This window comes from Phlebotomus argentipes, unplaced genomic scaffold, assembly GCF_947086385.1.
Source record: "Phlebotomus argentipes unplaced genomic scaffold, Phlebotomus argentipes genome assembly contig_15, whole genome shotgun sequence".
NCBI classification, from domain to species: domain Eukaryota; kingdom Metazoa; phylum Arthropoda; class Insecta; order Diptera; family Psychodidae; genus Phlebotomus; species Phlebotomus argentipes.
Window position 1 is genome coordinate 7,114,487 of NW_026776181.1, and position 27,586 is coordinate 7,142,072.

The 27,586-nt window shown below is 42.3% G+C and overlaps 4 protein-coding genes across 4 annotated transcripts; 1 reads left to right on the forward strand and 3 right to left on the reverse strand.

Moving 5' to 3' along the window:
- The first annotated feature begins 2,029 nt into the window (after window positions 1-2,029).
- Window positions 2,030-4,130, forward strand: LOC132262210 (inhibitor of growth protein 3). Its single transcript, XM_059761393.1, has 5 exons — window positions 2,030-2,246; window positions 2,437-2,508; window positions 2,578-3,412; window positions 3,703-3,934; window positions 4,002-4,130. Exons 1-5 carry the CDS (start codon window positions 2,219-2,221, stop codon window positions 4,116-4,118), a joined length of 1,284 nt encoding a protein of 427 aa, XP_059617376.1. The 5' UTR covers window positions 2,030-2,218; the 3' UTR covers window positions 4,119-4,130.
- Window positions 4,131-4,347: 217 nt separating this feature from the next.
- On the reverse strand, window positions 4,348-6,344 carry LOC132262208 (cytochrome P450 6j1-like). The gene is made up of 4 exons (XM_059761392.1): window positions 5,959-6,344; window positions 5,503-5,845; window positions 5,118-5,439; window positions 4,348-5,061 (listed from the first exon to the last, which is right to left on the reverse strand). The coding sequence occupies exons 1-4, from the start codon at window positions 6,135-6,137 to the stop codon at window positions 4,382-4,384; spliced, it is 1,524 nt and encodes a 507-aa protein (XP_059617375.1). The 5' UTR covers window positions 6,138-6,344; the 3' UTR covers window positions 4,348-4,381.
- A 40-nt stretch (window positions 6,345-6,384) lies between these two features.
- Window positions 6,385-11,394, reverse strand: LOC132262400 (uncharacterized). Its single transcript, XM_059761672.1, has 8 exons — window positions 11,216-11,394; window positions 10,647-10,989; window positions 10,258-10,582; window positions 9,591-10,190; window positions 8,212-8,434; window positions 7,723-8,065; window positions 7,338-7,659; window positions 6,385-7,280 (listed from the first exon to the last, which is right to left on the reverse strand). The coding sequence occupies exons 1-8, from the start codon at window positions 11,392-11,394 to the stop codon at window positions 6,601-6,603; spliced, it is 3,015 nt and encodes a 1,004-aa protein (XP_059617655.1). The 3' UTR covers window positions 6,385-6,600.
- Window positions 11,395-13,276: 1,882 nt separating this feature from the next.
- LOC132261880 (uncharacterized) lies at window positions 13,277-27,441 on the reverse strand. The gene is made up of 8 exons (XM_059760901.1): window positions 27,059-27,441; window positions 23,765-24,111; window positions 23,125-23,297; window positions 21,528-21,654; window positions 16,663-16,784; window positions 15,907-15,972; window positions 15,581-15,839; window positions 13,277-14,789 (listed from the first exon to the last, which is right to left on the reverse strand). The coding sequence occupies exons 1-8, from the start codon at window positions 27,432-27,434 to the stop codon at window positions 13,899-13,901; spliced, it is 2,361 nt and encodes a 786-aa protein (XP_059616884.1). The 5' UTR covers window positions 27,435-27,441; the 3' UTR covers window positions 13,277-13,898.
- Between the last annotated feature and the right edge of the window lie 145 nt (window positions 27,442-27,586).

Sequence of the window (27,586 nt, forward strand, 5' to 3'; positions counted from 1 at the left end):
CATTACAGTATTTTTTTTATTATACACCAGCAACAAGATTTTTTTTTTACACAGATTCCTTTATTCCTTTATAGACACTGAGTAATACTTTTGAGTTATTCGATATCTGATGGAGTTTAGAGAGCAGAAAAATATATATTTTTTATTGTTTTGTGTATGTTCGATGCTCAGACTTGAGGATTTCTAATCGAAAATACACACACAATCTCTTTGACTTTATGTACATCCACCTCCAGGTTGAAGATTTGCATTAGCGTTTGAGTTGATTAAGTATATTCTACACACATATTATCTTGGGATATTTGAGAATAGGAGGAAATTCACTTTTCATTAGCAGGAAGTCGTCATTGTTGCCCTTCTCAATATCTCTGCATTTATGCCATTTTCACTTTGGCCGCGAAGCCGTGGAATTTGTCCAAGATTTGGGCCATTTTGGACTTGTTGATCTCATCCTGGGATTTGAGGGAGCGCACTAGAATGGCGAGGATCAGCATGGTCTGCACAGCTGGCCAGAAGAGTGGAGTTGAAGAGGCGACAGTGGGTTTGGTGAGTTCAGGAAGTTCACGGCGCTCTTCACGTTCGCGACGCTCTTCACGTTCGCGACGCTGTTCACGTTCGCGACGCTCTTCCCGTTCTCGGCGCTCTTCACGGCGATCTTCACGCTCTCGACGCTCCTCACGGCGCTCCAGACGGTCCACACGCCTGGATTCTACATCCCGGACGCGGCTGTCCACCAGATTCGCCTCGCGGCGTCGCTCTCCATCCAATCGCACACGTCGCACTGCGTCAATGTTGCGTCGCAAGAAGTCAACTTCGCGTCTCTGTGGGATTTCACGGCGTCGCACGTCACGGGTCTCAGTGGAGAATCTCCTGGTCTCTCGGCGAGCCTCAACTTCTCGGCGAGCAGAATCCCGACGATCCTCAGAAACACGGGAATCGCGGCGAATGTCTCGTCGGCTGTCCAAGCGACGCTCTTCCACACGACGATCGTCCACGCGTCGCTCTTCCAGGCGTCGATCGCCGATCTTCCTGTCTAAGCGTCGGTCTTCTAGGCGTCGGTCTTCTAGGCGTCGCAGGTCGCAGGAAGCGTCTGCGGCGCCACAGCGGCGCGTGTCGAGGAATCCAAGAGCACAAGTCACTTGAAGAAGCACCACAATAGCGACCAGAGCCTTAAGAAAGCGGGTGGTTGATACCATCTTATGCTGGCGGGCTGTCTCTTCCTCTGCCTTTTGTGGGGAGAATCCTATGAGAAGTGTTGTCTTATGTGGATTTTCACAGACTCCTTGCAAGTGAGAAAGTCTTCCTGGCACAACTGATTTGCACAGTGGCACAAAACACGGGAAACTGATGTCCGTGAGTGGCTGGGATTTCTTTTATACTCTCCAGCCCACCAGAGAAGCAATCTATCCTGGCAGAATCCAATTTTACACTTCACCATCTCTAATGTGAAGATTCATTCAATTTTCCGTATCGCATCTGTGCCATTCCTGGGAAAGTGCGTCACAAGGAGCTGCAAGAGAAAAGCGCGGGCAATTTTATGAATGAAAGTGCGCAGCTCGAATGCGTGGGCGAAGCCTTTTACCCCAAGTTTTTTTTCCTTATCAGAATTGTTTTCCACATAGCTGCCTCGCGAAATTGCTCACTGAGAAATTGATTGGAATGCTTGGAATGGTAAAAAAATATTTATTCAGATTCTCATTCCAACAAAAGTCCAAGGCGTTCATTAATTTCCTGCAGCCTGGACTTTGCTGGGGGCTTCAGTGGGGCTCCTGAAGATGTTGACGGCTGTCCAGGCGCCATTCCAGTGGGCTGTAAAGGATTTTCATGGGATTACTAAGGACATTACTGGAGATTTCACCAAAACATTACATTCTGAGCTTGACGAGTGGCTGCTCTCTCCTGCCTGGCCACTTCGTACTCCTTGAGGTCATTGAGAGTCAATGTTATTTCCTGGATTTTCCTCCTCCGCATTTTCCTGGCTGCTCAACGGATTTCTTTTTAAATTTCCTGCAAAGGGAAAAGTCGCTGAGTTTCAAAATTATATCGCCGCGCAGTTGCTCAGTCATCGTGCATCTGGCAACCCGCTTGGCGAGCACATTCTGAACTGTCAAACACCAACTCATTGATTAGTGGCTTGGATTTTTGCACAAAAAGCACCTTTTGGGAGCCTCTGTGCCGCTAAATCCGTGCAAAGCAGTGAAAATAGGTGTTTGCAGCCATGTTGTACTTAGAGGATTACCTCGAGAGTGAGTATTTCGGATGGAAAATGCGTTTTTCGGGGTTGAAAAAATAATGAGGCTTGGCTAGGTTGTCAAACTGATGGCGGAACTGAAAACATCGACTCACTGTCACGATGACAGCGCTTTGTTTGGGGAAAAATGCCCGGGAAAATGAAAAAGAGGCTTTTCATGTAATACTGTGATTTTCTAATTACAGTGATCGAGCATTTACCTCAAGAGTTGAGGGATAGATTCACAGAGATGAGAGAAATGGACTTGTCTGTACAGAGTGAGTTGACAGTGCGTAATGCCGGGAAATTCTCATTATTTACACATATTTGTTTACTTGATTGTGCAGATAATATGGATTCCCTGGACAAGAGAGTTCGTGTATTTTTCTCCCAATGTCGCCGGAGTGAATTGCAATCTGGACAGGCGGATGCAGAGTTCCAGTCACTGCGAAAAGACTATTATAAAGTCCTGGAGGATGCGGATGAGAAGGTGCAACTTGCTAGTCAAATGTATGATCTGGTGGAGCGCTACCTGCGTCGGCTGGACAGTGAATTATACAAATTCAAGTGTGAACTTGAGGCAGATCACAATGGGATCACTGAGATCCTGGAGAAGCGATCCCTCGAGTTGGATGGCACCAGCAACAGTATTACAAGCTCGGGGAGCAATCATCAGAAGGAGAATCGCTATTTCGGCCTCTTGGCCAGCGGAAGTACGCCTTCGGTGAGCTCCCAGAGCCAGAGGACAGACTCTCGCTATCGTCACAAAACGGAAAAGAGGAGAGACAGTGGGAGTGGAACCAATCTGGGCGTGGAGAAGCGTCAGGCACTGAGTATCACCAACTCCCAGACACCAGTGCGTCCAGTGACTCCCAATCTCAGCACGAGTAGCGTGTCTCATCACCAACCACTGACCAGTACGCCCAACTCCTCAGTGGGCTACAGTCTGCAGCACATTGGAGCGGGCAATGCCATCGCGGCTGCCGCCAGCCAGGCCATTGCAGCGACACAGCAGATGCAACAGGGCAGACGCACGGCGAGTCTCAAGGCGTCGTATGAGGCCATTCACAGTTCGTCTGGCAGCGGCGCCCATGAACTCCTTCTGGGCACAGATCTGGCGAGCTTGCGAGGTCTGGAGCGCGAGGGCAGCTCCTACAACTCCAGTCAGAGGAGGCACAAGAAGTAAGTCGAATAGTTTCCATGCTTTTCGCCCTGATTTCGCGCACCTTTACCAAGAATCCCCGACAGATTCGCGTCGCGATTTTCATTTCCATCCGGACACTTCGCAGCAACCGTGAGTCCTTTAGTCCCAGACGAATTTATACATTGACGACCCCAAATTTGCCAAATTAGTTGATTCATTAAATTTGGGGTCTGCGAAATGTGTAATTTCCGTCGCACTGCATACATTATTCGTCCTGTAGTAGCATCTATTCTGTGACTTGTAGACTAACACATGTCTCGATTTGTAGGAAACTCAACACTAGTTTATCGCATAACAGTCAATCGTCCCTCCCGTCGACGCCCACGAGCACGCAAGTGTCCCTCGTGGAGCCCACGACGCCCACGGTGGTGATAAACGAGAATGGGATGGTGGTGGAACAGACGCCCGAGGGCGAGTGGACTTACGATCCCAATGAGCCGCGCTACTGCATCTGCAACCAAGTGTCGTACGGCGACATGGTGGCGTGCGACAATGAAGACGTGAGTCTCAGACGCTCAGATCTCTCACAAGGGAAGTCTATTCTAATCTGTGCGGGTTCTTTTGCAGTGTCCCTTCGAATGGTTCCACTATCCGTGCGTGGGCATAACACAATCACCCAAAGGGAAGTGGTACTGTCCACAGTGCACATCATCTATGCGCCGCAGAGGCTCGCGGAAGACGTAGGGCGAATCGTGCATGTCCTTAGGCTGCTGAACAGAGTGAGATTGACAATTCTTAAACGCTTCGGAATCATTCTCTCTACTTAGAACTGCATACAAGCACTGTCTTGAGATTACTTCCCGGAGCCACGCAGCATTCGTGGCATCCGCATTCGTAAAGCACGCCAGAGAAGAGAGATCGTGTATACAAAAGCATTGTTGATGGAATCTTGTGGGTCTCAATGAAAGATGATCACTCAAAATTGACATTTTCGTGTATTTGATTAGTTATTTAACTATGTTTCTCTCGGAAAAGTTTACCCAAATTCCACCTTCAGCCACTGGCAAGAAGGATTTCTTCGAAATCTGAAGAGGCTCGCGAGTTTTCTTGTTCAGCGAAATGTTGAAGTTACGAAGAATAGATGAAATTGCTGCCTTGACTTGAAAGAGACCGAATTTCTGTCCAATACAAATTCGAGGTCCTTCGCCGAATCCCATAAAAGTGTATCGATTGCGCTCCTTTCGTCCTTCTTCAGAGAATCGGTCGGGATTGAAAGTATACGGATCCGGATGGTATGCAGAATCGTAATGAATTGCATTCACTGGAATAACAACGATCGTTCCTTTTGGAATGACGAGACGTTCAGAAGATCCAGGAAATTGCGGTGGAAAAATGTAATCTCTGCTGGCCACTCTTGCCATTATAAATATAACGGAGTGAAGTCGCAGGGTTTCGAATAGGATCTGCTCCAGATATTCCATCTCTGTGACGCCTTCTTCGGTGAGTTTTCCGCCGTGACGCTCGTAAACGGAATCCACTTCTTCTTGCGCTCTCTTCGCAATGTCAGGATTTCGAGCCAATTGATATAGAGCGAAGCTGATCAACATGCTTGAGGTTTCTGTTCCTTCGGTCAGGAATAAAAGAGACTGTCCAGCAATCAAATCCTTAGAGTATTTTGCCAAATTTCCTACCGAAAAAAATGAATTACAATATTTAAATATATAGATTAAGGAATTTGCTAACCATTCTCAGTCTTTTTTAGCAGATCCAGGAAGTTCTGCAACAAATCTTGTCGTTTTTCACCCAAGTCTTTCCTTCTCTGTATAACTTTATCAACGAAAGATCGAACCCAATCGCTGTGCTTCTTAGAGACGAGAGGAATGCCTAATATCGGTACCAATTGAGGTTGAAAGCGTATAAAAAACATCTTTATCGAGTTCCAAACTGTTGGGCTGATCATATCCAAAAGTAATTCGCGAAAGGGTGTAATTACAGATGTGAAACTCTGCGCTTCAACGCCAAAGGCAGCAGAAGCGACTACGTCCATTGTGTACATTTCGCCGAGCTTTAAGTAACGAGAGACATTCGATGATCATAATTTCTACATGAAATTCAACTTAATATTTACCGATTTCACTTCTATTCCATCTGAATTTCCTGCTTTGGGGCCGTTTTTAATCCAATCAACGAGAGTGTTGCAAACTCCGTTCATGATCGGAAAGCATGCTTTGACTTTTGAGAAGGTGAAGATGGGCGATATTTGAGCACGAAGATTTTTCCAATCTTCCCCAGAAGCAAAGAATGGATTTATACTCAACAGTGGATCCAATTTCGGATTTACAGTAAAGTCATTATCGTGGAATGAGGAGAAATCTCCAACTATAACGTCTTTCACCAAATCTAAATCCTTCACAAGAACTGCGGGTTTGTGCATTTTATAGATTCCCACATAATTGGCATTCGGATAGGATCTGGAAAAACGGAGATTGTTGTGACGTAACTCACAATACACTTGCAGAGAATCACTATTTGGATCATATAAGGAACATCACATTTCTGAAACGAAAAACGCTCGTTTCCTCACCGATAAATATCGCCAAAGACGTGCCCAAAGTGCTTCTTTCCCGTTACATAATCCCACATGTTGCCGATGAAGGGCAAGGGTTTTGGTCCTGCGATTCCGCGGCGCTCGAAGAAGCTCAGGTGCCACTTGAAGTAGAGATAAATGGCCACGATGGCCGACAGAAGGATGTAAGGAAGCATCGCACTGCGGAAGATGTCCAGTTCCGCCGCGAATCTGAGTGAAACTGAGACTTTCTAATCTTCTCCGCGGCTGACGGAGTTCTAAAATACGCTGGCAATCGTTGAGGTCAGGGAAGTCTCACGAATTGTATCAACACTTAGACGTATTCAAGGGCAAGAGGCCACCGAAACTCTGTCTGATCCACTACAAAGTCTTCCAAATACTGATTGAAGAAGACCTTGTGCTTCAATTTATCTCCGGCTTGTTAGAAGCTCATTGCTCTACTTTTCTTTCTGAGTGGGTAAAAACTATTTGAACTTTTAAAATATATTCTACTACTTTCTATCAGATTTAGCTGACCAGCAAAAGAATTCGTCGCATTCCGATATTACCTACATATTACAGAAAATAGTTGTGAAATGGAATTGTGGGTCAGATTAAAATATGATTCTTTATAATCCACAATATCGTGTATTTGATCAGTTATTTGACAATTTTTCTTTCTGTAAAATTCACCCAAATTCCATCTTCGGCAACGTACATGAAAGATTTCTTTGAAATACGGAGAGGATCGTGAGTTTTCTTGTTCAGTGAAATGTTGAAGTTACGAAGAATAGATGAAATTGCTGCCTTGACTTGAAAGAGACCGAATTTCTGTCCAATACAAATTCGAGGTCCTTCGCCGAATCCTAGAAAAGCGTATCGATTGCGCTCCTTTCGTCCTTCTTCAGAGAATCGGTCGGGATTGAAAGTATACGGATCTGGATGGTATGCAGAATCGTAATGAATGGCGCTGACGGGGACGATGAGTGTCGTTCCTTTTGGAATGGCGAGGCGTTGAGAAGATCCAGGATATTGCGGTGGAAAAACGTAATCTTTGGTAGCTTGTCTTGCCAATACGAACACAACTGAGTGAAGTCGCAGGGTTTCGAATAGGATTTGCTCCAGATATTCCATCTCGGTGACGCCTTCCTCGGTGAGTTTTCCGCCGTGACGCTCATAAACGGAATCCACTTCTTCTTGCGCTCTCTTCGCAATGTCAGGATTTCGAGCCAATTGATACAGAGAGAAGCAGATCAGCATGCTTGAGGTTTCTGTTCCTTCAGCGAGAAACAGAAGCGACTGTCCAGGAACCAAATCATCAGCGTACTTAGCTAAATTGCCTAGAAAAGAAAAACGGATCAGAAATAATATTTTGTTAAATTTGTGCCCAAACAGACCATTCTCAGCCTTCTTTAACATATCCAGGAAGTTCTGCAACAAATCTTGTCGTTTCTCTCCTAATTCTGTCCTTCTTTTCACAACATTAGCAACGAAAGATCTAACCCAATCGCTGTGTTTCTTGGAGACGAAGGGAATGCCCAAGATTGGTGCCAATTGAGGCATAAAGAGCGTGATGAAATTCTTGATGGAATTTATAAATGTTGGACTGACCATGTCCATCAGGAGTTCGCGAAAAGGTGTCATTACAGATGTGAAACTCTGCGCTTCAACGCCAAAGGCAGCAGAAGCGACTACGTCCATTGTGTACATTTCGCCGAGCTTTAAGTAACGAGAGACATTCGATAATCATAATTTCTACATGAAATTCAACTTAATATTTACCGATTTCACTTCTATTCCATCTGAATTTCCTGCTTTGGGGCCGTTTTTAATCCAATCAACGAGAGTGTTGCAAACTCCGTTCATGATCGGAAAGCATGCCTTGACTTTTGAGAAGGTGAAGATGGGCGACACTTGAGCTCTGAGTTCCTTCCAACTTTCTCCAGCAGCAAAGAAAGGGTTTATAACGGAGAGTGGATCTAATTTCGGATCCAGGGCGAAATCATTGTCGTGGAATGAGGAGAAATCTCCAACTATAACGTCTTTCACCACGTCTAAATCCTTCACAAGAACTGCGGGTTTGTGCATTTTATAGATTCCCACGTAATTGGCATTCGGATAGGATCTGAAAAAACGGAGATAATTGTGACTTGTTTAATTCACATTTGATTCAATCACACACTCTAAATCACGCGTAATAAGTTCACAAAGAAGCTCACAATACACTTGGAGAGAATGACTATTCTGAAATTAAAACACTCCTTTTCTTACCGATAAATGTCGTCAAAGACATGCCCAAAGTGCTTCTTTCCCGTTACATAATCCCACATGTTGCCGATGAAGGGCAAGGGTTTTGGTCCTGCGATTCCGCGGCGCTCGAAGAAGCTCAGGTGCCACTTGAAGTAGAGATAAATGGCCACGATGGCCGACAGAAGGATGTAAGGAAGCATCGCACTGCGGAAGATGTCCAGTTCCGCCGCGAATCTGAGTGAAACTGAGACTTTCTAATCTTCTCCGCGGCTGACGGAGTTCTAAAATACGCTGGCAATCGTTGAGGTCAGGGAAGTCTCACGAATTGTATCAACACTTAGACGTATTCAAGGGCAAGAGGCCACCGAAACTCTGTCTGATCCACTACAAAGTCGTCCAAATACTGATTGAAGAAGACCTTGTGCTTCAATTTATCTCCGGCTTGTTAAAAGCTCATTGCTCTACTTTATTATATTTTCCCTTCTGTACTGCTCAGAGTGACAATATTTACTATTTTGAGCTTGTAAAGGTGATCAAATAGAGGAGTGAAACATTCAATTGTGATGCATAGCTTAGTTAATTGGCAAATAATGGTTCATTTAGGAGTTGGAATTGTTTGCTTAGAATTTCGGTTATCCTCAATGTTTGAATGTCCTGAGTTATTGAAGACATTCATGTGGCTTTACAGGATTTGCTTTGAATGTCACATTCTTCGATTTGTGGGAATATTTCATTATCAGATCACTTTATTTGCACATCATTTATCGAACACTTGAAGATTTCTCCGTTCGGGAAAAAATTAAACTTATGTACATCAATTTTGATTACATAATAAACATAGTTATCTTTGATAAATGAAGAAAAATATACTTTCAAGCTCGAATGAGTCAGTTTTGCAATAAACGGTGTAATCAAATGGAAACTTGAAAATCACTTGCGTCAGCAAATAATTACAATTTTCTCTTCTTTCCTTATCAATAATGCATGAGAAACAATCATTTCCTCATCTCGTGTCTCTTCTCTGTTGCGCGATATTCCCGGGAAAGTTAAACACTTCTCAGCTGGATTTTGATTGATGTCATGTCGATGGGGAGGGAAATTTATTGGAAAATTCTCCCTTGTTGCTGCTTATCAGACATTTGTGCTGGGCGACAAAGAAATATGTGGTTAACAATGATGGTCCTTCAACTCTTGGCGTGCTAATTGGCACTTGACAGTGATGGAAACAGATCAAGTTGGAATGGCCACAATTAGAATTTAATAAATTGCCATTTGTCACTGTATTTGCAGAAGACACGACATGTTTCCCTGGTCAAAGCTATTTGTGCCCCGGAGGGAATTTCAGGCATTCCTCTTTGCGAACTTTATCCAAATTCCTTCCTCGCACGCGAGCAGGAAACTTTTCTTGGACACCGGCGGCGGAACGATGGACTTTAGCGAGAGGGTGAGGTTGAAGTGTCGCAGGATGGCCGAAAGTGCAGACTTGGTCTGGAATAGACCGAACTTCTGTCCCAGACAAATTCGAGGCCCTTCGCCGAAGCCCAGAAATGCGTATCGATGACGTTCTTTCCGTTCCTCTGAGAATCTGTTGGGATCAAAAGTGTGAGGATGAGGAAAGTGTCGAGAGTCGTGATGGATGGCGTTGACTGGGATGATGATGGTGGTTCCTTTGGGGACGGTGAGGCATCTGTGGGAGTCAGGAAATTGTGGTGGGAAAGTGAAGTCCTTTGTAGACGTCTTTGCCAGGCTAAATACTGCTGAGTGCAGACGAAGGGTCTCAAAGAGGACCTGCTCCATATACACAAGTTCCATGATTCCTTCCTCAGTCATCTTGCCATCATGTCGTTCATAAACCGTGTCGATTTCTTCCTGAATTCTCACCACAACGTCAGGGTGTCTGGCTAATTCGTACAAAGCATAGCAGATGAGAGTGCTTGAAGTCTCTATTCCGTCCGTGATAAAGGTTAAAGCTTGTCCAACGATGAGGTCCTCATCGAAGACTGAAATATTAGGGGCATTTTAGATGAGTTTGCACACAAATATTCAAACGTTATTGAGTTCTATTACTGTTTTGCTTATCTTTGCTGCGCATATCAATGAAAGCTTGTAAGAAGTCTTGACGACGTTCTCCAATATCATCTCTGCGCTTGATGATCTGATTAATAATCGATCTCAGCCAAGTATCTAATTCTTTAGAGATGAAACTAACGCGAAAGATGCTTATCAATTGAGGAAAGAAGAGAGTCGCAAATGACTTTATCATATTCTCTGAACTTGGGGCAAAAATACTTGTTGCCATAAGTCTGAAATCTGAATTGGGATCCGTGAAAGCCTGTCCTTCGACACCAAAAGCACAAGAAGCCACAACATCTGTGGTAAATCGTCCTCCGAGCTGAAAAAGCAGAGAAAGATGACGTTATAAACATTGTTCTCTGTAGATATTTAGTGTATCTTACAGATTTCGCTTCAATTCCATTTGGATTCGTTGACTCTGGACCACTTTCAATGTACTTGACCAGAGATTGTCGCACAACGTCGATGATTGGGAAGCAGGCTTTCACTTTTGGATAGGTGAAAAGGGGCGAAACTTGACTCCGAATCATCTTCCATCGATCTCCTGTCGCTATAAAGACATTATTTTTCGCAAGTGGGTCTAATTTTTCGTCTACAATGAAGTCATTGGTGTGAAATGATGAGAAATCTCCAGCTAAAACACTCTTGACTATGTCCAAATCCCTCATAAGGACTGCCGGCTGAGACATTTTGAAAAATCCCACGTAATTTGCCTCTGGATAGGATCTGAAATGTATTTGCACCAATTTTACGATGTTATAAAAAAGATTCAACATTTCGCAGTACTTTATATTAATGGCTCTTGTAATTCCAATCGACATTAATAAAAGAAAAAGTTAATTTAAATGCTGTCGATATGCACATAAAATGTATTTATAAACAATAACGATAAAATTTATGTGTGCTAATACTTGATTGATTTGATGTAGATTAATTTAAAAGTATAACTCACTGATACATTTCATCGTAAACCTCTCCGAAGTGCTTCTTTATGCACACGTAGCTCCACATATTGCCCACAAAGGGCAGAGGCTTTGGCCCAACAATTCCGCGGCGGATGAAGAAGCTGAGGTGCCACTTGAAGTAGAGATAAATGGCCAGGATGGCCAGCATGATCAGCAACTGAATCATTTTCGCACTACCAAGGATATTCACCCACTTCTGCCACGAATCTGAGTGACACTGAAGCCGAAATTGGCCAAGATGCTTTGTGTTACTCAAAAATTACTCTCGATAATGTATGTGTGTGATCTCGTTAGCCCAAAGCGACCTCCGCCTAAATTGATAAACACAACCAAGGGATTCCCACTCAATTACTCAGCAATTCTGTGCAATCTACATCAATTTCGCGACCACTTTCAATATAGTAATTCACTTTAAGTGGCTGCCTGAGAGCTCTCATGGAGCAATTTGCACTCTGGAAGCCTTTCTCTGTTGTCGGATTAATTGTGCCGAAAGGGTGGTAATCACCCCTCGGCAAAGCTCCCCCACTGTCAAGGCCACGAGCCATTGTTTCGCAGTCTTGAGATTTGCGTCGAATCTGTGAGCTGACATATGAACAGTTGGGGGCACTACAAATGGTACATTGTCGCACCTTCTGATGCCTCTACTTAATTCCATTGTGTCTTTCGCCTTATATCACATACAATTTCACTAAGTAATTGGCTAGGAAAGGATTGCTAGAAGAGCAGAGTACAATTTGTATGATATTTGGAGTCAATTTAATAGTGGGAAGAGGAAGTTGAGAGCTAAGAATGCTTTAGAAAATAATGTCCAATTGTTTTTACGACTGAAAACATTTTTATTTTGGTAGAGAAGCAATTTAAAAATTTATTTCTACTTTTTGTAATGAGAATAAATAAGATTAAGGTTTCCCTTTTGGCTAAGGATTATATCAATTCGCAGAAAAATAATATTTTTAAGATGAGGATAAGAGAATTTCTGAGAATTGCTCGGTCTTTCATATTTACAAAAGCATCCTATTTCGATAAATTCTTCGCCACAAATAGAACGAGCTATAGACAATTAATTTAAGCGATTAGGAGGGAGTCTCGTAAACATTATAAGTATTAATTATCATATCTTGGTTGAAAATCATGAGAAATGCTGACATATTTGCTTAAAAATGCAGTTCGTTAAGTACTAATTTGCGATAAGGGTTCTCAACTTTCTTAAGCTCTCATTAAAGTAATGAGATTGTGGAAGTTTTGTCACGAGAAAACATTGCCTGGCGAATGAAGAAAGTTTCAGGACTTGAATAAGGAAATTAAAAAATTTGCGCAGTAATCTGTATCCAATAGCATGTCTGTCTACGGCCGATAGGTGGATTAACAAGGGAAATCCGTGTCTCATCCTCTTGTTGCCCGTAACTCCTCAATACCAATCAAAGTGTTGGTCTTTGTTGTGAAGCCAGCCATTGAAAACTGTATAATTGTATCCTTATCGACTTGATGAAGTTAGTGGTCTCGTCAATCCTTCGGCACCTCGCTTTCAAACACCGTCGCCCATCATTTCCGCCTCTTCGCATCGAAAGACAGCCGATGAATTATTTAGGCGATCATTTCGTTGCTGGTCTCCATCACTTTGCCGCCTCTGCAGTCAAATGAACGTGTAGATTGTATGGAAAAGTTTGTTGTGAACAAGGCAAGAGGGAAAATTTCCCCTTGAGCAGGAGGAAAAGAAGGCAAGAATTGTGATTTTAATTAATGTAGGAAAATTTCTGGCGTGGAAAGTTTTTCCGCGATAAAAATCTCCTCCAGGAAAGTTCCGAAGAAGCCACAGAATACGATATACCACTGACAAATATCATCTTTCACTTCTTACTTTTTTATTTATCAATAAGTTCACCTTCGATATTTACACGAGAGAAAAGTCTTACAGTTAGAAACATGTCTTTTCAATTTCTTATATTGAAACACAGAAGAGTGCAAGTTCGATTGCGAACTTCACAACTTTTTGAATCAAGTAACAACTATGTTTGATTCTGAATTTCTCATTTTGATTGCATTTGGTATTTTTTTTTGCTTAAGTTTGGTCACGTTTTTACTATATAATTCTTCATCAGAATAAACTTGGAGAGATTAAACAATTGGAAGAAAGAATTCTCATTGCAATGAAACCATTAATGTGTGGATGGGGAAAAACACGGTGATAAAATATCCCCAAACTTTTGATTCGGGTTGTTTTTGATGAAATTTTTTTTATTGGTTCTTTGCCCTTTGATTTTTACTGCTTCTTGATGAGTGTGACGGATTTGTAAGCCGTGTGCGGACGTGGCGACATTATCTATTTGAAGGCTATTTTTCGGAAATTAGTGTAAATTTTTAGTCATACAAATTTAACCCGTTGACGTTTTTTTTGGTCCTTATTCACGGGTGAAGAAATTCATTTGAAAAGTGTCATAAATCGTTTATATTAGTGTGTTTTGGTTCTGCTCATTTAAGAGAATTTCATTATTTTTTTCTTTATTATAATATAAAAATATTTCCAATTTACATTTATGACGTGGTAAAATTTTGAAACCGTTTCCAAAATGTTCTCCAGATGTGAATTTATCTACTGCTCAAGAATGTCTTGAATTTGCTCATAGCCATTCTTTGTCGCCTCATTTGGCCGCCACGGCTTACATCTCTGACTTAAATGACGAACAAATCGCTGCAGCTGTTGGAGTTCCTTCGCTTCACGCGGAGGTTCTTCTTGAATTTCAAGAAGGACGTCAGGAAGAGTTTTGTGCGATTGGAGAATCTGGCCACGGCCTTCTCGGCCGCCAGGTTCTTCTTCTTCCCCGACTTGGAGCTCTCGTGTGAGTTGGAAGGATGCTTGGTGGGAGTGCCGGATGAGCAGCTCGTGGAGCCGTGCGACAGGAGGTTCATCTCATTTTCGTCTAGCGTGGAAGAGCTGGACGAGGAGGAGACACTTGAACTGGTGGACTTGTTATCCTCGTCCTCCTCATTGAGACCACTCTTCTGCGGCGTGTGCTGTCGCTGGCGATTCCGTGTCCTCCTGGGGATGTTCTCTTTGTTCTCAAAGGAGTTCTTCAAGGTGTGCAGATCCATGGCATTCAGAGGTCCGCTAGAGTGTGCACCTTGTCGCTTCCGGGCAGCTTTCTTGGATGGCGAGTCCTCTTCCTTTGATTTGCCACCAAAACCCGATCCTCCAGGGCCTCCAGTCAGTCGCAATCCCTGTCTCTGTTGCTCAGTCAAATTGCACAAACGCTGCGGATTCAGCTTCACCTGCGCCACGATGCCCACCAGCAGCTCATCCACGTTGTGATCCAGTCCGCTGGACGTCTCAATGAATTTACAGCTGACGTCCTTGGCCAAACGCCTTCCGCCTTGCGTGGGCACTTCTCTGTGCCTCTCCAAGTCCGTCTTGTTTCCCACAAGAATGGCTCCACGCGTGAGCAGCATCTCGTTGTCCCTCAAGTAGTGCAGCACTTTTTCTGCCGCCTTGAAGGTCTTCCTGTCCACCACCGAGTACACAACCACGAAGATATCAATGTTGTAAGTTGCACAAAAGGCCTCCGTCTGAAAGATAAGAAGACAGCAATAACTCGTCAAGAAGTTCCTCAAAAGTAGGCCGAACTACCCAGAAAGATGAAAACTTTTCCACATCACGACAGAATACTAATGACAAGCCCGCATATCTAGTCGGAAAATTGATTTCTGAGAATCCTTTAGTAAGCCATCTTTAATCATGAATTTCATGAGAATTTCAATTAAGGTTTAACTGTAGGAATCTGGGAAATCAATGAAGCTTCCTGAACTTTCAGTTGAGTGAGGAAATGTTCGTCACAATAATTAATGCTGGAGAAATGTATTTTTGTACCATTTTTAGAAAAATGAAATGATTCCGACGTTCTGGTTTATCCCTTATTCTGAAATCTTGTTTCAAATAAAATGTAGGAATGGAAAATGTGCAGAAAATTGCGTAAATAACTTACATTAATCAGAAATAGCTCAAATAGAAATATGAATTTCAAAATAATTCTTAAAAATCAGAATATGAAGAGCAAACATCAGTGAAAAATGAGGAAATACCATTTTTACACATTCACTCTCATTCTACGATGCGGTATGTTATAGAAATGAAAATTGACATATCGCAATCCCATCAGTTATGCTACAAAAAAGAGCCTTCATTCCCTGAATATTTGAAATTCTGTGAGTCGCAATGAATTACATATTCCCAGAAATGTTCATTGTGTGCTAAATTTTGTGCAGCATGCAAAACTCTTTCTACCATTGTCGCATGAAAACCTTCCATCTTTCTTTGATGTCTTCTCACATGGCGTGCTCTCACGACAGCGAATACTCACAGACATTTCACAGGCTGGATGGTCAATGATTTCCAAGTCGGTCTCCTGTCCGTCCAGCAGCACCGAGACCGTCTTCTGCCCATAGTCATCGTCCAAGCTGAGGTCGTACGCGCAAATGTACTCAGAGGTGGTGAACTGGTACGTGAGGGCTGTCTTGCCAACACCCGAGGCGCCCAGCATTGCCACCTTGTAGGCCGCGCCCCCGTCGCCCTGCTCCGTGTCCATGGCTAGGTCGTTGGTCGTCGTCTGCGAAGCATTGCTGCAAGAGGCAAGTGGATCAACACTTGAGTCTGTGCGGGGCTTAGACGCGTCGGGGTACTTCTTACCTGTTGTGTCGATCCCGGCCGCTGTTGGACGAGGTGACAGAGTTTATGGAGCGAGATCTGCGACTCCTGCAGAGGACGAGAGGGTAAATATTATCGTTTGGAGAGTGTTCGGGCTCAAATATTGACATTTATTAGTTTGTCTCGGAGCATCTCCGAAACTCCCATTCCCATTGTCAATGGTAATCTTGCAGCAATTCCACCTTTATGCCATCTCAACAGTGTGATTTTTGCTCTTTACCATTCCTAGTCCTCTCGAGGCTTCCAACAATCACAAGTGGAGCTCAGGGAGAGGAAAACATTTTGATGCTGGGGAAATATACACGGAGTGCAAGGTGAAAGTAAACCTATTACAGACTGTGCAGCTCGATGAAGCCGTGCAAGAAATTCCACCAGAAATATGACTCACAAATATCTAAGAAATTCTATATTGGAGCAGAATATTTTTATGAAGGATTTCTTCGTGTTTCTATTTGTGAGTCTGATGTGATAAAACTGCGATGGACGGTGCGAATGGGGGACCACTAAGTATGGTGTCAAGGAGAGGAGGAAAAAAAGGATGGGGATTAGCTTCTTGACTGGGGGTAAATGCGAGGACACACACACGAGATATTTCCGAGATATTCTTCCGATGTAATCCGCAACGTACAAACTGAGGGTATTAATGGAAGGATGTCTCTCTGGACAATTGGTGTGAGGTAACAAAAATATGACGTGCGGAGACATTTTCCTGAGTCGGGATTTCCTCCTCATTCTCACCTCATTGAGTCACCCAAGTTACAAATTCCATGGGATGTGATGCTGAAACTCCTCAGTCGGTAGTATTCAATGTCCACGTCGGCACAGTGAATGGCTGAGCGGCGGAGTTCCGACAATCGGGGCTGCAATCAGGAGAAAAGCACACAAATTATTTTTCCATCTTATGGGCAAAATTTTTATCCAATTGACCCCCTTTTCCGTCTCTCTCTCGCGCGCGCACCCCAAAGGGAATTCATTTAATTCAATTCCCCCTCGACGAATTATTGATTCTCCCTCTCGTGTGTTTGTTTGATTGAGAAGAGGAGATTGACTTTTGATCTTTTCCACCCGAAAGTGTGCGTTGTGTATCCCAGAGAAGGGACACACAGACAGGATACTCGCCTTCCGGGTGGCGAAAAATATCCACTATACTCTTGAAGATATATTTGCAACAATTTCCATTTGATTGTATTTTTTGCCAATGCCTCTTTTCGATGAAAAAATTTATTTCAAGAGGGCCTCCCACTTCACCAACATGTGCCACTTCCCAGACCCCTTGGCACAAAGTCTATTCAACCGTGGCGCACTCAATAAATCAACCAGGATTTTGCCATATTTCTACGCACGAGGACAGAAAATTAGATGAAATATTTCATAAAAATGTCTCTTTATCTTCTGCACTGGTTTTTTGCGGCTTACATCGAATGGAAGCTAATAATCGAAAATCGGATTAAAATTTAGAAGCACAGAAACGCGTGACACATTTTCTCCACACATCAGGGTTTTCCTAAGCGCACAGAAAAAACAATAAGCCCATCGTTTTTTTGTGCCAGTTTTGCATTTTCTGCTTTTAATATGAATTTCCATTACAGAGAGCATGCGATATTTGAATTTGAAATTAAGTTCTGTTTGTTTTCCGTCCTGATAATACCGGTTTTTCTACAGTGAACAAACATTGTGAGCAATGTGTAGGTTTAATTATAAAATAGTTCTGTGCCAATGGACAGAGAAAATTATTCGAGTGCCAAGATAAAAAAGATGCTCTATGTGAAACACATTTAGTAAATGCAGTGAAACGTAAATAATGTACGTAGATAAATAAAAGAGTGTTTGTGTGCACAGCAAAATGCTGAAAGTTTTGAAATCATTATCAATAACACTTAACAGCTCTTTTGACGTCAATTCCGCAGTTGGCATAAATTGAGGTTCTCATGAAAAACTGAACGAAAGTTTTAAATTCTAACTTTCAAAAAGCTGAATGGTTTAATAGATTGAAAGAGTTACTCCGTGAAAATTGGAGCTCTTCAGAAGACTGGCTTTTGTTCATCCTGACGCTAATTGATTGCATGCGATCAAGAGGGCGGAGGAAGCGTTTTCTGAGAGGCAATTGAAAAACTTTAGCCGCTCAATTGAATTATTCTTATTTAATTTCTTGCGATTCACCCCTCGTAATTGCAAAAGTTTGCGCATTTCTTTTCGATTTTCGACGCGAGAAAAAAATCTCTGGAGCTCATCAAAGTGAAATTTTCTCCCTTCTTTTTGCCGTTTTTACCACATTTTGTTTTATACATATAAGTTTGAGCGAGAAATGTAATAAAAAGAATTCATGGCAACGCTTTCGTCGTCATGTTGAACAAGGTTGTAATTACAGGTAAGAATGCAAAAGGAACTGCTCGCAGACTGTTTTTACCATGGATGATTTATTAAATTTTTAATGTTTTACATGCTGTGTGAAATTGATTCTTCTGGAAGGAATTTCTCAATGAAATCCAGCACTGAAGGATAGAGCTGCGCATTAGATAATTTTCCACGCAGTAATTCGCTCTGTTGAATGAACATTTGGCTCGGAATGAGACGGAGAAGAGGGAAATTCTGCCATGTCACACGAATATGGCTTGAGGATAAGTGTATATTTGGGGAATTTGAGTCCTTTTGTGTTGTCGAATGGCAAAGCCAGGGGGTAAATAGCTGAGTAAATCTCATTCACTCTTGTGATACAAAATTCAAATATTTGCACTCACTCACCCTTATCTTTGCATTTAATTACGGGCGAGAATAAATGCAAGAGTTGGCTTTAGCCATCCGGTGAGGATACACGGAACAAAAAGAGTCACTATCGCGGAATAGAGCAATTATGCAGGATATAAGTATAGTAGGGATTGTGGATTGTAGAACCGTAAAAACACAATTTATACTGTATTTTTTGTTCAGTGAAAATTCACCGAATAATAGGCGCTTAACGCGTGGGCTGAAAGCATTAATCTTAACCAGAAATCCCGATTTGATATGCAAATCGGATTGTGTTACAATCAAATGTATAATACTCAATTTGCATGCAATTCTAACAAGTTGATTTATGAGCTTCAAGAAAATTATTGAGGATTTCAGACAAATTTTATTGCCTATAATTATTTGAATATTCATTTTGAGCTTAAGACATTGCAATGTTTTGTTTGTCAAAATCAATATTTGTAGAACGTGAAAGAAATATGGAATCGTTCGTTAATTACAGAATACAATGCATGAATATTTTGTCTCTTTCGACTGTACTTTTAATTATCCTAAATTTTAGATAAGGAATCTTTTTATCCATGCCTTTTAGTCCAACCACTCCCACTCAATATAGAGACATCAATGTGTTTTTACTGTAGCGAAAAGGGTATTTAAACATTGATAAAAACACTGATGCTAGTTCTATTTATGTTTTCACTGGTGTAAATTCGCTACTTTCGACAGTCCTAATTGACCGTGTGAAAGAAAGCACCCTCCTTTCGTGACTCTATCAGTGAGTCTCTTCATATGGACTGCCATAAATTTATTTGAGAATTTGCTTAATTACAGCGGAGTGGTGTTTGGATTAATTCACTGTACTTCAGCGAAATGTGTCACCTCCCCACGAAGATTGTGCACTAATTTGAAAGACTAATAAATCGTCGTCGCAGGAGGTGAGACCCGAAACTTTTGGGGTTGGGCGCGACATTTTAGGTAAAGATGGTATTAAATGGTGAGATTTATACGTATCTGAACAGTACTTTTGCAAGTGTAATCACACTTCTCGACAGAACAAGATGTGTGAGGCAACACACCCCGAAAACTTGAATCATTACCAATGTGTGCCATACAATGAATTTCCAAGTGTGCACCGCAAATTGCTCACATTGCCTCACCGTAAGTGACTATTTACCGTGAAATGGTGTCATTATGTTGAAATGATTTCGTTCGAGCTACAATTTTCTATCACGTGGAGTATGATTAAATTTTCCCACCTGAAGGCTTGTGCCACAATATGACAACATCATCAGTGACTTCTTCTCTCTCTGGGAAAAATCAATTGCAAAATTCCTTTATCTCATCCCCTTTTGTGCCTTCCACAAGTGCCTCAGTCTTGCATTCTGCGGAAACTCATCCCAGGCTTTTTGTTTTATGTTGAGAAAAATATATAAAACGCCGGCGGAGTGGATGTAATGTGTCGGTTTATGAGGCGGGAATGCACAAGTTTTGCTCAATGATTCCTTTAAACAGTTTTTAGTTAACAAGCATCCAAGATGTAATTTATCAAATGGGAAATTCTTCATCCCTTCACTGCAACTTGCCATATTGAATTTCCTCAAGTTTTCAGGCAACATCTCTTGCTGGAGTTTCATGGCAAAACCCCCGCACAAGTTGCACAATTCAGCACCCAAGATTGTGTCTCTCTTGCATCGTGAAAACGGATATTAAATGAGTGTCTCTCGAAGTTGAACCACAAGCACGTCGGATATATCATGCATAGCGTGTTAGAAAGTGACACGAAAACCTCTCACTGAATTAATTAAAACATCTTTTACAACTTGCACTCAAAATTGCATTTAAATTTCCCTCAGCGCTTTTTCCACGTCACCTAATGTGTAAGGTAATTATCTGATATGGGACTTAATGGGTGATATTTGGGGCACTTCCCTATGTTATTACTCCCTTTAATGTACTGTGTGGCGATGCGTTATTTTTCCAACTTCTCTGTACTTGCGCTCTTGTGCATTTCAAAGAGATATTGAATGTGAAAAACAAATTTCAGAGAAAAAGTGATCATTCAACTGTGAATGCTGGAAAAGATACACCTACAGTTTACTCAACGTTGCCTTGGATGCATTCGTATTCAGTGGTCTTGCGCAAAAATTCCGGAAAATTCAATTAAATTGAAATATGGTTTTCCGTGGACTGGTTGAGTAATTCAATTGTGGAAGATATATGCCAATGCTTTGCATCTTTCTCTCTGACACCACACAGTTGGAAAACCACAAACAGCATCAGTGTGAAAAACATGTGGGAAGAAAAATGATCTAATAATGGCAATGGACCTGGTGGTGTATTTGCATTGCGAGTGAAGAATAAACTGTGATTAAGAACTCGGAAGCCATTGCGCAGTGATGTATTTGACATGTCGAATGTGGGAAGTTCAGCGGAAGTATTTGAATTAATTGCAAAATGTCAGATATAACTATGTTCTAACCATTTAGCTAAGCTTCTATGAATTTTATGGAATGCTGAGTGAGCTTCATACAATGAGTGGCTGTATATCTTTCCTTCTATAGTTGGCAGATGCGCGAATATAATTCCATCACACCATGGAAATCCTTAATATTTTGATTACAGAGGAAGGAAGCTTTCAAATTAATACACTTTAAGCCATTTGAAGATGGGAGGTTGGCCTCAGATTGTTTCCCAACTATTTCGGATAATTAAATATTTATGTTAAACATTCAAATCAAATTATGTATCGACTAAGCCTCGTCATGACGACACATGAGACTCCACAAATATTCTTCTCTTCGGGGGTCTTTGCGGGGTTGCCCATGTGGGTGGTTGAATTTCTAAATTGAGTGGACGTTTGGCGAAAATTCACTTACTTTCCTATTTTCCGCTGGCATACTCGCCGTCCGCATTCTCTGCTTCTGCTTCGCGGGGCGCTGCGAAGAACTGGGGGTGGCACAATCTGGTGGTGGTCTGTTAACTGGTGACTTGCAGTAGCGCTCCCTGTGCGACATTTGAGGTAATTAAATGGAAATTGGTGAGACATTAAATGGATTTCACGATGGAAACTTTGCGAGCAAAGTGGATTTCAAAGGAGGAATCCTTTTCCCGAGTAAATACTCAAACTCTCCCCTAAACTTTCCTACCCCATCAGCCGGTGAGCTTTTCCGTGATGAAATTGCAGGGGGAAATTTTCGGGGTGACTTTTCTCTCGACGCGCTGTTTTGTCCAACAGTCGTGGAAAATATATCTATACAGACAATGAATAAGTAATGGGACTCAAATGTGTTTTGGTATAGTTTGAAGTGGTTCTCACCCGGAAGCCTGAAGGTTGTTTCTCATTCATTTCCACAGCTTCTGTCATTATATTAAAATTCTCATCATTCAACTCGTGGCAATTGTTAGGAACTCGTGCAATGCATTGAGGGATTGGGGATGTTTTAATATCTATTATACGCGGATAACTTTTCAGAATTGCTTTTGATGTTACATAATCTGAATGGCAAGATGATGGCGAGTAAAAATCCTTCAACTGCGGATAAAAGATGTATCTCACCATTTCCTTACTCATGCCATTCATTCATTCTTCAAAAACATTGAACGATGCTAAGCAAATTGGATTTGAAACTCTCCTTTTGCACCACGATTTTTCTGTACGTTTTCCCCAACCGCTCGACAAGTTAAATCTCCTGCGGAAAATCTCATAAAATGATACTGCTCCGTTGGCAATACGAGAGAGAAAATACGTGGAAATTGTGAGCCACATGACCAGGCGTCCCCATCGACACGAAATATTTGAATGCACACGATGAATCGACTTTGAGAAGATTCAGAGTGAATAATTTACTATGTTCTCTCCATCTTTGAGGTGGCGCAGGATTCAACGGCAAATGCGTACTGTTGAATTATTCAAGGGATTTCCCACAATTTTGTGAGCTTTCTGGGGTAGGAAAATTATTGTAATATTACCAGAACTGTTTGCGGATTCCTCTGTGAAGTCATAATCTTTATAAATACAATCATAAAAAAGGGCAAAATACTCTCGTTCGCCCAGTTCACCCATAAGCTAGTCTTGGCGTTTACTTATCACGCCTTTTGTATTTCTCATCCAGTGCAATTGGAACTATTATTTCATTAATTCATAGATTGGCACAGATTGTAGCGCAGAACGTAGATTTATGATGTTTTCTTTGTTAAACCGACTGAATATCTCAATAATGCTTATCATAAATTTCATCAGCCGGGCCCCCTGTGAATGCCCCAATTTGCACTATTTCCTTGTGGAGTAACTTTCTGATATAATCCTGTAATAACAAGATGGCAATCGCGCGATAACAATTGCGCCAAAACTTCCACCTGTCGTGCTGCTCTGCAATCAAGCGTAAAAGCTCACGTGGCGATGGTGTGAGTTCACGTGCCAAGGCGAATGGTTTTTGGGGAGGAAATTGTGTGCCAGAACTCATCACTACTCACCGTGAATATCCTGTGGTATTTCCACTTCCGCCGCCCGAGTCGCCCCGCCACGCCGACACGTCTTCAGTGCCGCGAACGCTGCTGAACCTGTGCAGATCCGTGGTGGGCTGAGCCAGGGTGACAGACGAGGAGCGTCTCCGATTGAATACTGGTGATTTCTGTGATTTGATGTCCTAAAGCGATAGATGGAGCATGAGAAAGGGGATCAGATGGAAGAATACGTCGAAGGAGTGACACAAAACGCGACGAAAACGCTCTCGAAGCCATGACAGAATTCTCCAGCTGAGACTCGCGGAGTGTGATTCGCATGAGAAAGGAGAGGAAAAAATCCTCGGGACTAATTTAATCAATTCATGTCTTATACACGATTTTTCTTCGTTTCTTCCAGAGTTGGAAATGGTTATAGATTTATGGGGAGGATTTTGAGTATAAAATCTTGGGGGATAATTTTGATTTTATGAAAGTTCTTCTATATCCTAATTTATCTGTGATTTCTCTATTACTCAACTCTGTCGCTCTTAAATTTCCTATTTCATTCAAAGTGTCACACCTCTCGCCATCCAAATCAACCCCTATTATATGCTATTGCTTTGCCAAAGGGCTTCGTCGGAACATGATATACATACGGTATGCAACTCACCGGCGCTTTGTAGTTGTTCTTCTCAACCAACGTTTTGCCTGGAGAGTTGATAGCACTTCCGCTCGCGGGTGGCCCGGGCAGAATTCCTGGCGAAGCCGAGGGTGTCGTGGCGCTGGACGTGGGAGTTCCTGGCGTGCCTTGCTGCGGCGTCGGCAGGAGAAAGTGACTGGAGTCCGACATTGGCGTGGGCGGAAGACCGGAAGTGGCGCGGGTGACGCTCCCGCGTCCGTGAGGTCCGCCACTCATTGGACTGGGCCGAGCGGATGCGGAATAGCCGCCAGGGATGCTGCTGTTGTTGTTGCTAGAGGAGCATGTGCTGCTCATGGCCTCGGACTCATCGCAGCTCTCTGCAAAGGAGAGAATCCGTATGTCAGAAAGTTTGTCTGCTAGTTCAGATAAGAGAGTGCAGCGTTGGGTATTTGAATGAATTTACAAAGTCATCATATAAATTAACTTCAGATAAAATTACAGAAACTCTCGGTGAAATTATTTTTCATTCGTGTTTTAAACTTGTGAGTTGCAACGCTTATATTAAAGTCTCATTTGAATATATAAATGAATATTTTCATTTGCAGAATTTAATAATAGAGTTGAGGAGTATTACTGCTCAGGCTTCCAATGAAGAATTGTATGCATCACAGCTTAAAATGAAATGTTCTTTGAAGGGAATTACTTACATCTGAAAAGCACACAATTCAATTCAATGTGTCTAGCAATATTTTGCGTATATATTTAATTTTCTAAGCGATTTTCCAGAATCTCATTTCATGCAGCGAACGATATTCCCTGGAAGGTCATTGTACTCAGAGGAAACACCCCTTGATTTCGCTTCACTCCGCTCTCAAATTCTATATTATTTTTCTCAATTCAAAAATTTATCTAATTTCGTGTGTTAGATTAACTTTCAAGTAATTTTCGTCATGCCATACGACTCAATGAACTGTGCAGCGTGCGTAATGGAAAATATGTGGGTGGGTGGCTGAAAAGAAAGAACGTGCCGGCGAGATGTGGAAATTCGTGCAAATTTGATCCTCTTCCACGTGCTTTCCTGCGAAGCCCCCGCCATGGGACTGTGTCCCGAGCAAGCAAGAGGCCAATTACAAAATTACCCAGAGAATTTAGTCTCACTCCACGTGCGCTCAATCTAATATCTTTGGCGCTATTTTCAGAGTGTCGCAGAAAAGGCGAGCGTTCACATCAATTTCCCAACCCTCATTAGAGGCCATTTCTTGCAGTCACTCCGCTTCACACTTGGCCGCTATGACACATCCTCCAGAAGTTCTCAGAAGCACAACCGTGCGCTGGAACCCGAAGAATTTCATTCAATTTTTCTCATCCAATCGCAGACCGAGTGTATGCTTATAATATTTAAACTTTGCCATGCTATGAATTAGTCGACAACAGCAGATGGAGATTCTTTTCACTGGCTTTCTCCCCTCCTCCGCTCAATCAGAGACAGAAGATCTGTCTCCACCATCACGCCGAGGGTCAACCCCGAACCATTCTCCTCGTTCTTTTGTTATTGTTTATTGTTGTGATTTCTGGGAGAGACGCTATTTGTCATTGATCGTGTCTGAAGAAGAAAATTTATATTTTAGAAACATTGTTTTGTAACATTTATATTTGGCTATTCTCTGAACAGATAGAAGACTGAGTCTGAAATAATAAACATCTCAATGTAATTTATCAAGTTTCAAAATATATCATTATTTTGAAGACTGAGTGACAGAATCAGACTATAAATTATGCTTAAAGCTCGACACCGAACTCTATGCGCCTACTCATTCACTAATTAACATTGAAATGTTAATGATTTGATGCATCGAACAATGAGCTTTCAAAACCATTCACCTGTTGAAATCGATACTCGTAAGTCTAAAACATCTTTCGCGCCATATAATTAATGTAGAGTTTTTTTAGAGAGTAGTTCAATGAAGAAAAATCATGAGTTTTCCATGGTAGTATATGTATTTTGAACGTCGCACATCGCGGCGTCTTTGACATTTTGTAGAAGATTTCGGTGAAATATGCAAAAAAGGTATCTTTGATGGTGTTCACGTTCTGTCAATACCATTTTCTTGCCTCCATTAGAAGATAATTTCTGGGCGCTTCAGCTACACTTTCTCACGAATTTGGGTCATTGACATAGCGAAAAGCTCTCCAGTAAATCGTCATGCGATATACTGCTATTTTGACTGATTTAGTCTCTGCAGCGAGAATTGCGGATAAAGACACTCTCGAGTTGGTATAGAGTAATGGGCGTTCCTTCTTGTTTATCTTCTCGAAAATGTCGAAAAAGTTTGTCTTTTTTCACCTCCATCCCTCAATATACACTCTCTTCAAGTCTTCTCAAACAAACAACTCTATATTTCATGGGAAAAGTGGGAGCTTTTCGCTTATGCGTGCATAAATTTCTGCAAAATATTCTCGTTAGTAGGAGATTGGCCTTTCTTTAAGAACAGCAATAAATTGGATTCTTTTTTCTTGAAATTAAATATTTGTAAATTCTTATTACTCCCTCCAGAGGAGTTCAGGACATTCATGGGCGAAAAACAGAGAATCTGTGCTGCTAATGGCTGGAGTTCGGGGGTTAGATTATAAAATATTCATGGGTGTTGTCGCTCCATCTGGGCAAATAATACTTAGAGGAGGGATGATGAGAAAGGCGCACAAACATGTGTTATGTGGATCAAAAGGATCTCTCGCAATTATGTCATGGGGAATTCATTTTCTTAATTAATTTCCTACTGTCAAACGACAATGTTGAGCAAATTTCTTAACAATCTTTTTCCCTACCCCACAGTCATGTTTCCCTTCAACCCTTGAGGCTCCTGGATTTAAAATGAATAAACAGACATTCATTTCATTATGACATTGGAGCAGATAATTTTGTAATTACTTTGATGAATACGACGGAAAACCTATCCCTAAAGTCGGCGAATTTGCGTGTTTTCGTGCTACTTTCGCGCCTGTGAATTTGTTTGTACAACACTAGACAGAATGCGTTTGATCAAATGTTGTTATGTGTGAATTGGGTGTACGTTCAAATTGATGGGCAAAAGCACACTTGGACTGACTGGAAGTGACTGCTGGCCATGCAAATGACGCTCATAATTGCATGAATTTGGGGCCAGCAGTGTGAATCACTTGAAATTTGCATCGCAATACCATTTCTCTGGGTGTGAATGGCCATCAAAGGCGATCGATAGTCAATTAAAAAACAATCCAAGGGATTTTCGCCAATTCTCCTCATCGCATAGAATATGGGGTGGATTTCGAGAGATTGCGACTCACCGTAAAGTGGAGCGCTCCTCTTCACACTGGCCTCTTGCGCGCCTGTCTGGATATTACCGTAGAGCTTTGGCAGCTTCTTTCCTGTGCCGGTGAATTTCTCCTCGTCACTCGAGGTGCTCGTGAGACCTCCAAAGTCCACGTGAGCCGGCATAGTTCGGCCAGCGTGAAAGCTTCTGTGTGTCTGGTTCTGGTGGAGGCAGCAATACTTCATGTGCTTACAGTATTCGGCGGTTGTGGACGTGGGTCTGGCCACTCGAAAGGAGCTCGAACGACCGAAATTCGAGGCATTGCTCGCGGCATTCATTCGCATCGCTGCAGAATTAGACACTGACAGAGTCCTGGTCCGCTGAAACACATCCCCACTGCCGGCGGACATTGGGGCTGAGGGCAGATTGTGACAGCATCTGGAGCTGGTGCAGCGAAAGCGACACTTGGACCTCGGGATGACCTATGGAAATCCGCGCGGAATTAGCTTTGATGGGCATTTTGATAATAGCAACAGAGACACTCCCTACTTTGTCCTCCAGG

Excerpts from the sequence above, each read along its gene's own strand:
- LOC132262210 (XM_059761393.1), top strand. The coding sequence starts at position 2,219 with ATGTTGTACTTAGAGGATTACCTCGAGA. Across the intron at positions 2,509-2,577 it reads AATGGACTTGTCTGTACAGA|ATAATATGGATTCCCTGGAC; the intron begins GTGAGTTGACAG and ends TTGATTGTGCAG. Across the intron at positions 3,935-4,001 it reads TGGCGTGCGACAATGAAGAC|TGTCCCTTCGAATGGTTCCA; the intron begins GTGAGTCTCAGA and ends GTTCTTTTGCAG.
- LOC132261880 (XM_059760901.1), bottom strand. The coding sequence starts at position 27,434 with ATGTCCGCCGGCAGTGGGGATGTGTTTCAGCGGACCAGGACTCTGTCA. Across the intron at positions 23,298-23,764 it reads AGAACAACTACAAAGCGCCG|GACATCAAATCACAGAAATC; the intron begins GTGAGTTGCATA and ends CTATCGCTTTAG. Across the intron at positions 14,790-15,580 it reads ATCCAGCCTGTGAAATGTCT|ACGGAGGCCTTTTGTGCAAC; the intron begins GTGAGTATTCGC and ends CTTATCTTTCAG.
- LOC132262208 (XM_059761392.1), bottom strand. The coding sequence starts at position 6,137 with ATGCTTCCTTACATCCTTCTGTCGGCCATCGTGGCCATTTATCTCTAC. Across the intron at positions 5,846-5,958 it reads GTCTTTGGCGATATTTATCG|ATCCTATCCGAATGCCAATT; the intron begins GTGAGGAAACGA and ends CCGTTTTTCCAG. Across the intron at positions 5,062-5,117 it reads GCTAAAAAAGACTGAGAATG|GAAATTTGGCAAAATACTCT; the intron begins GTTAGCAAATTC and ends TTTTTTCGGTAG.
- LOC132262400 (XM_059761672.1), bottom strand. The coding sequence starts at position 11,394 with ATGATTCAGTTGCTGATCATGCTGGCCATCCTGGCCATTTATCTCTAC. Across the intron at positions 10,583-10,646 it reads ATGGAATTGAAGCGAAATCT|CTCGGAGGACGATTTACCAC; the intron begins GTAAGATACACT and ends CTGCTTTTTCAG. Across the intron at positions 7,660-7,722 it reads ATGGAATAGAAGTGAAATCG|CTCGGCGAAATGTACACAAT; the intron begins GTAAATATTAAG and ends CGTTACTTAAAG.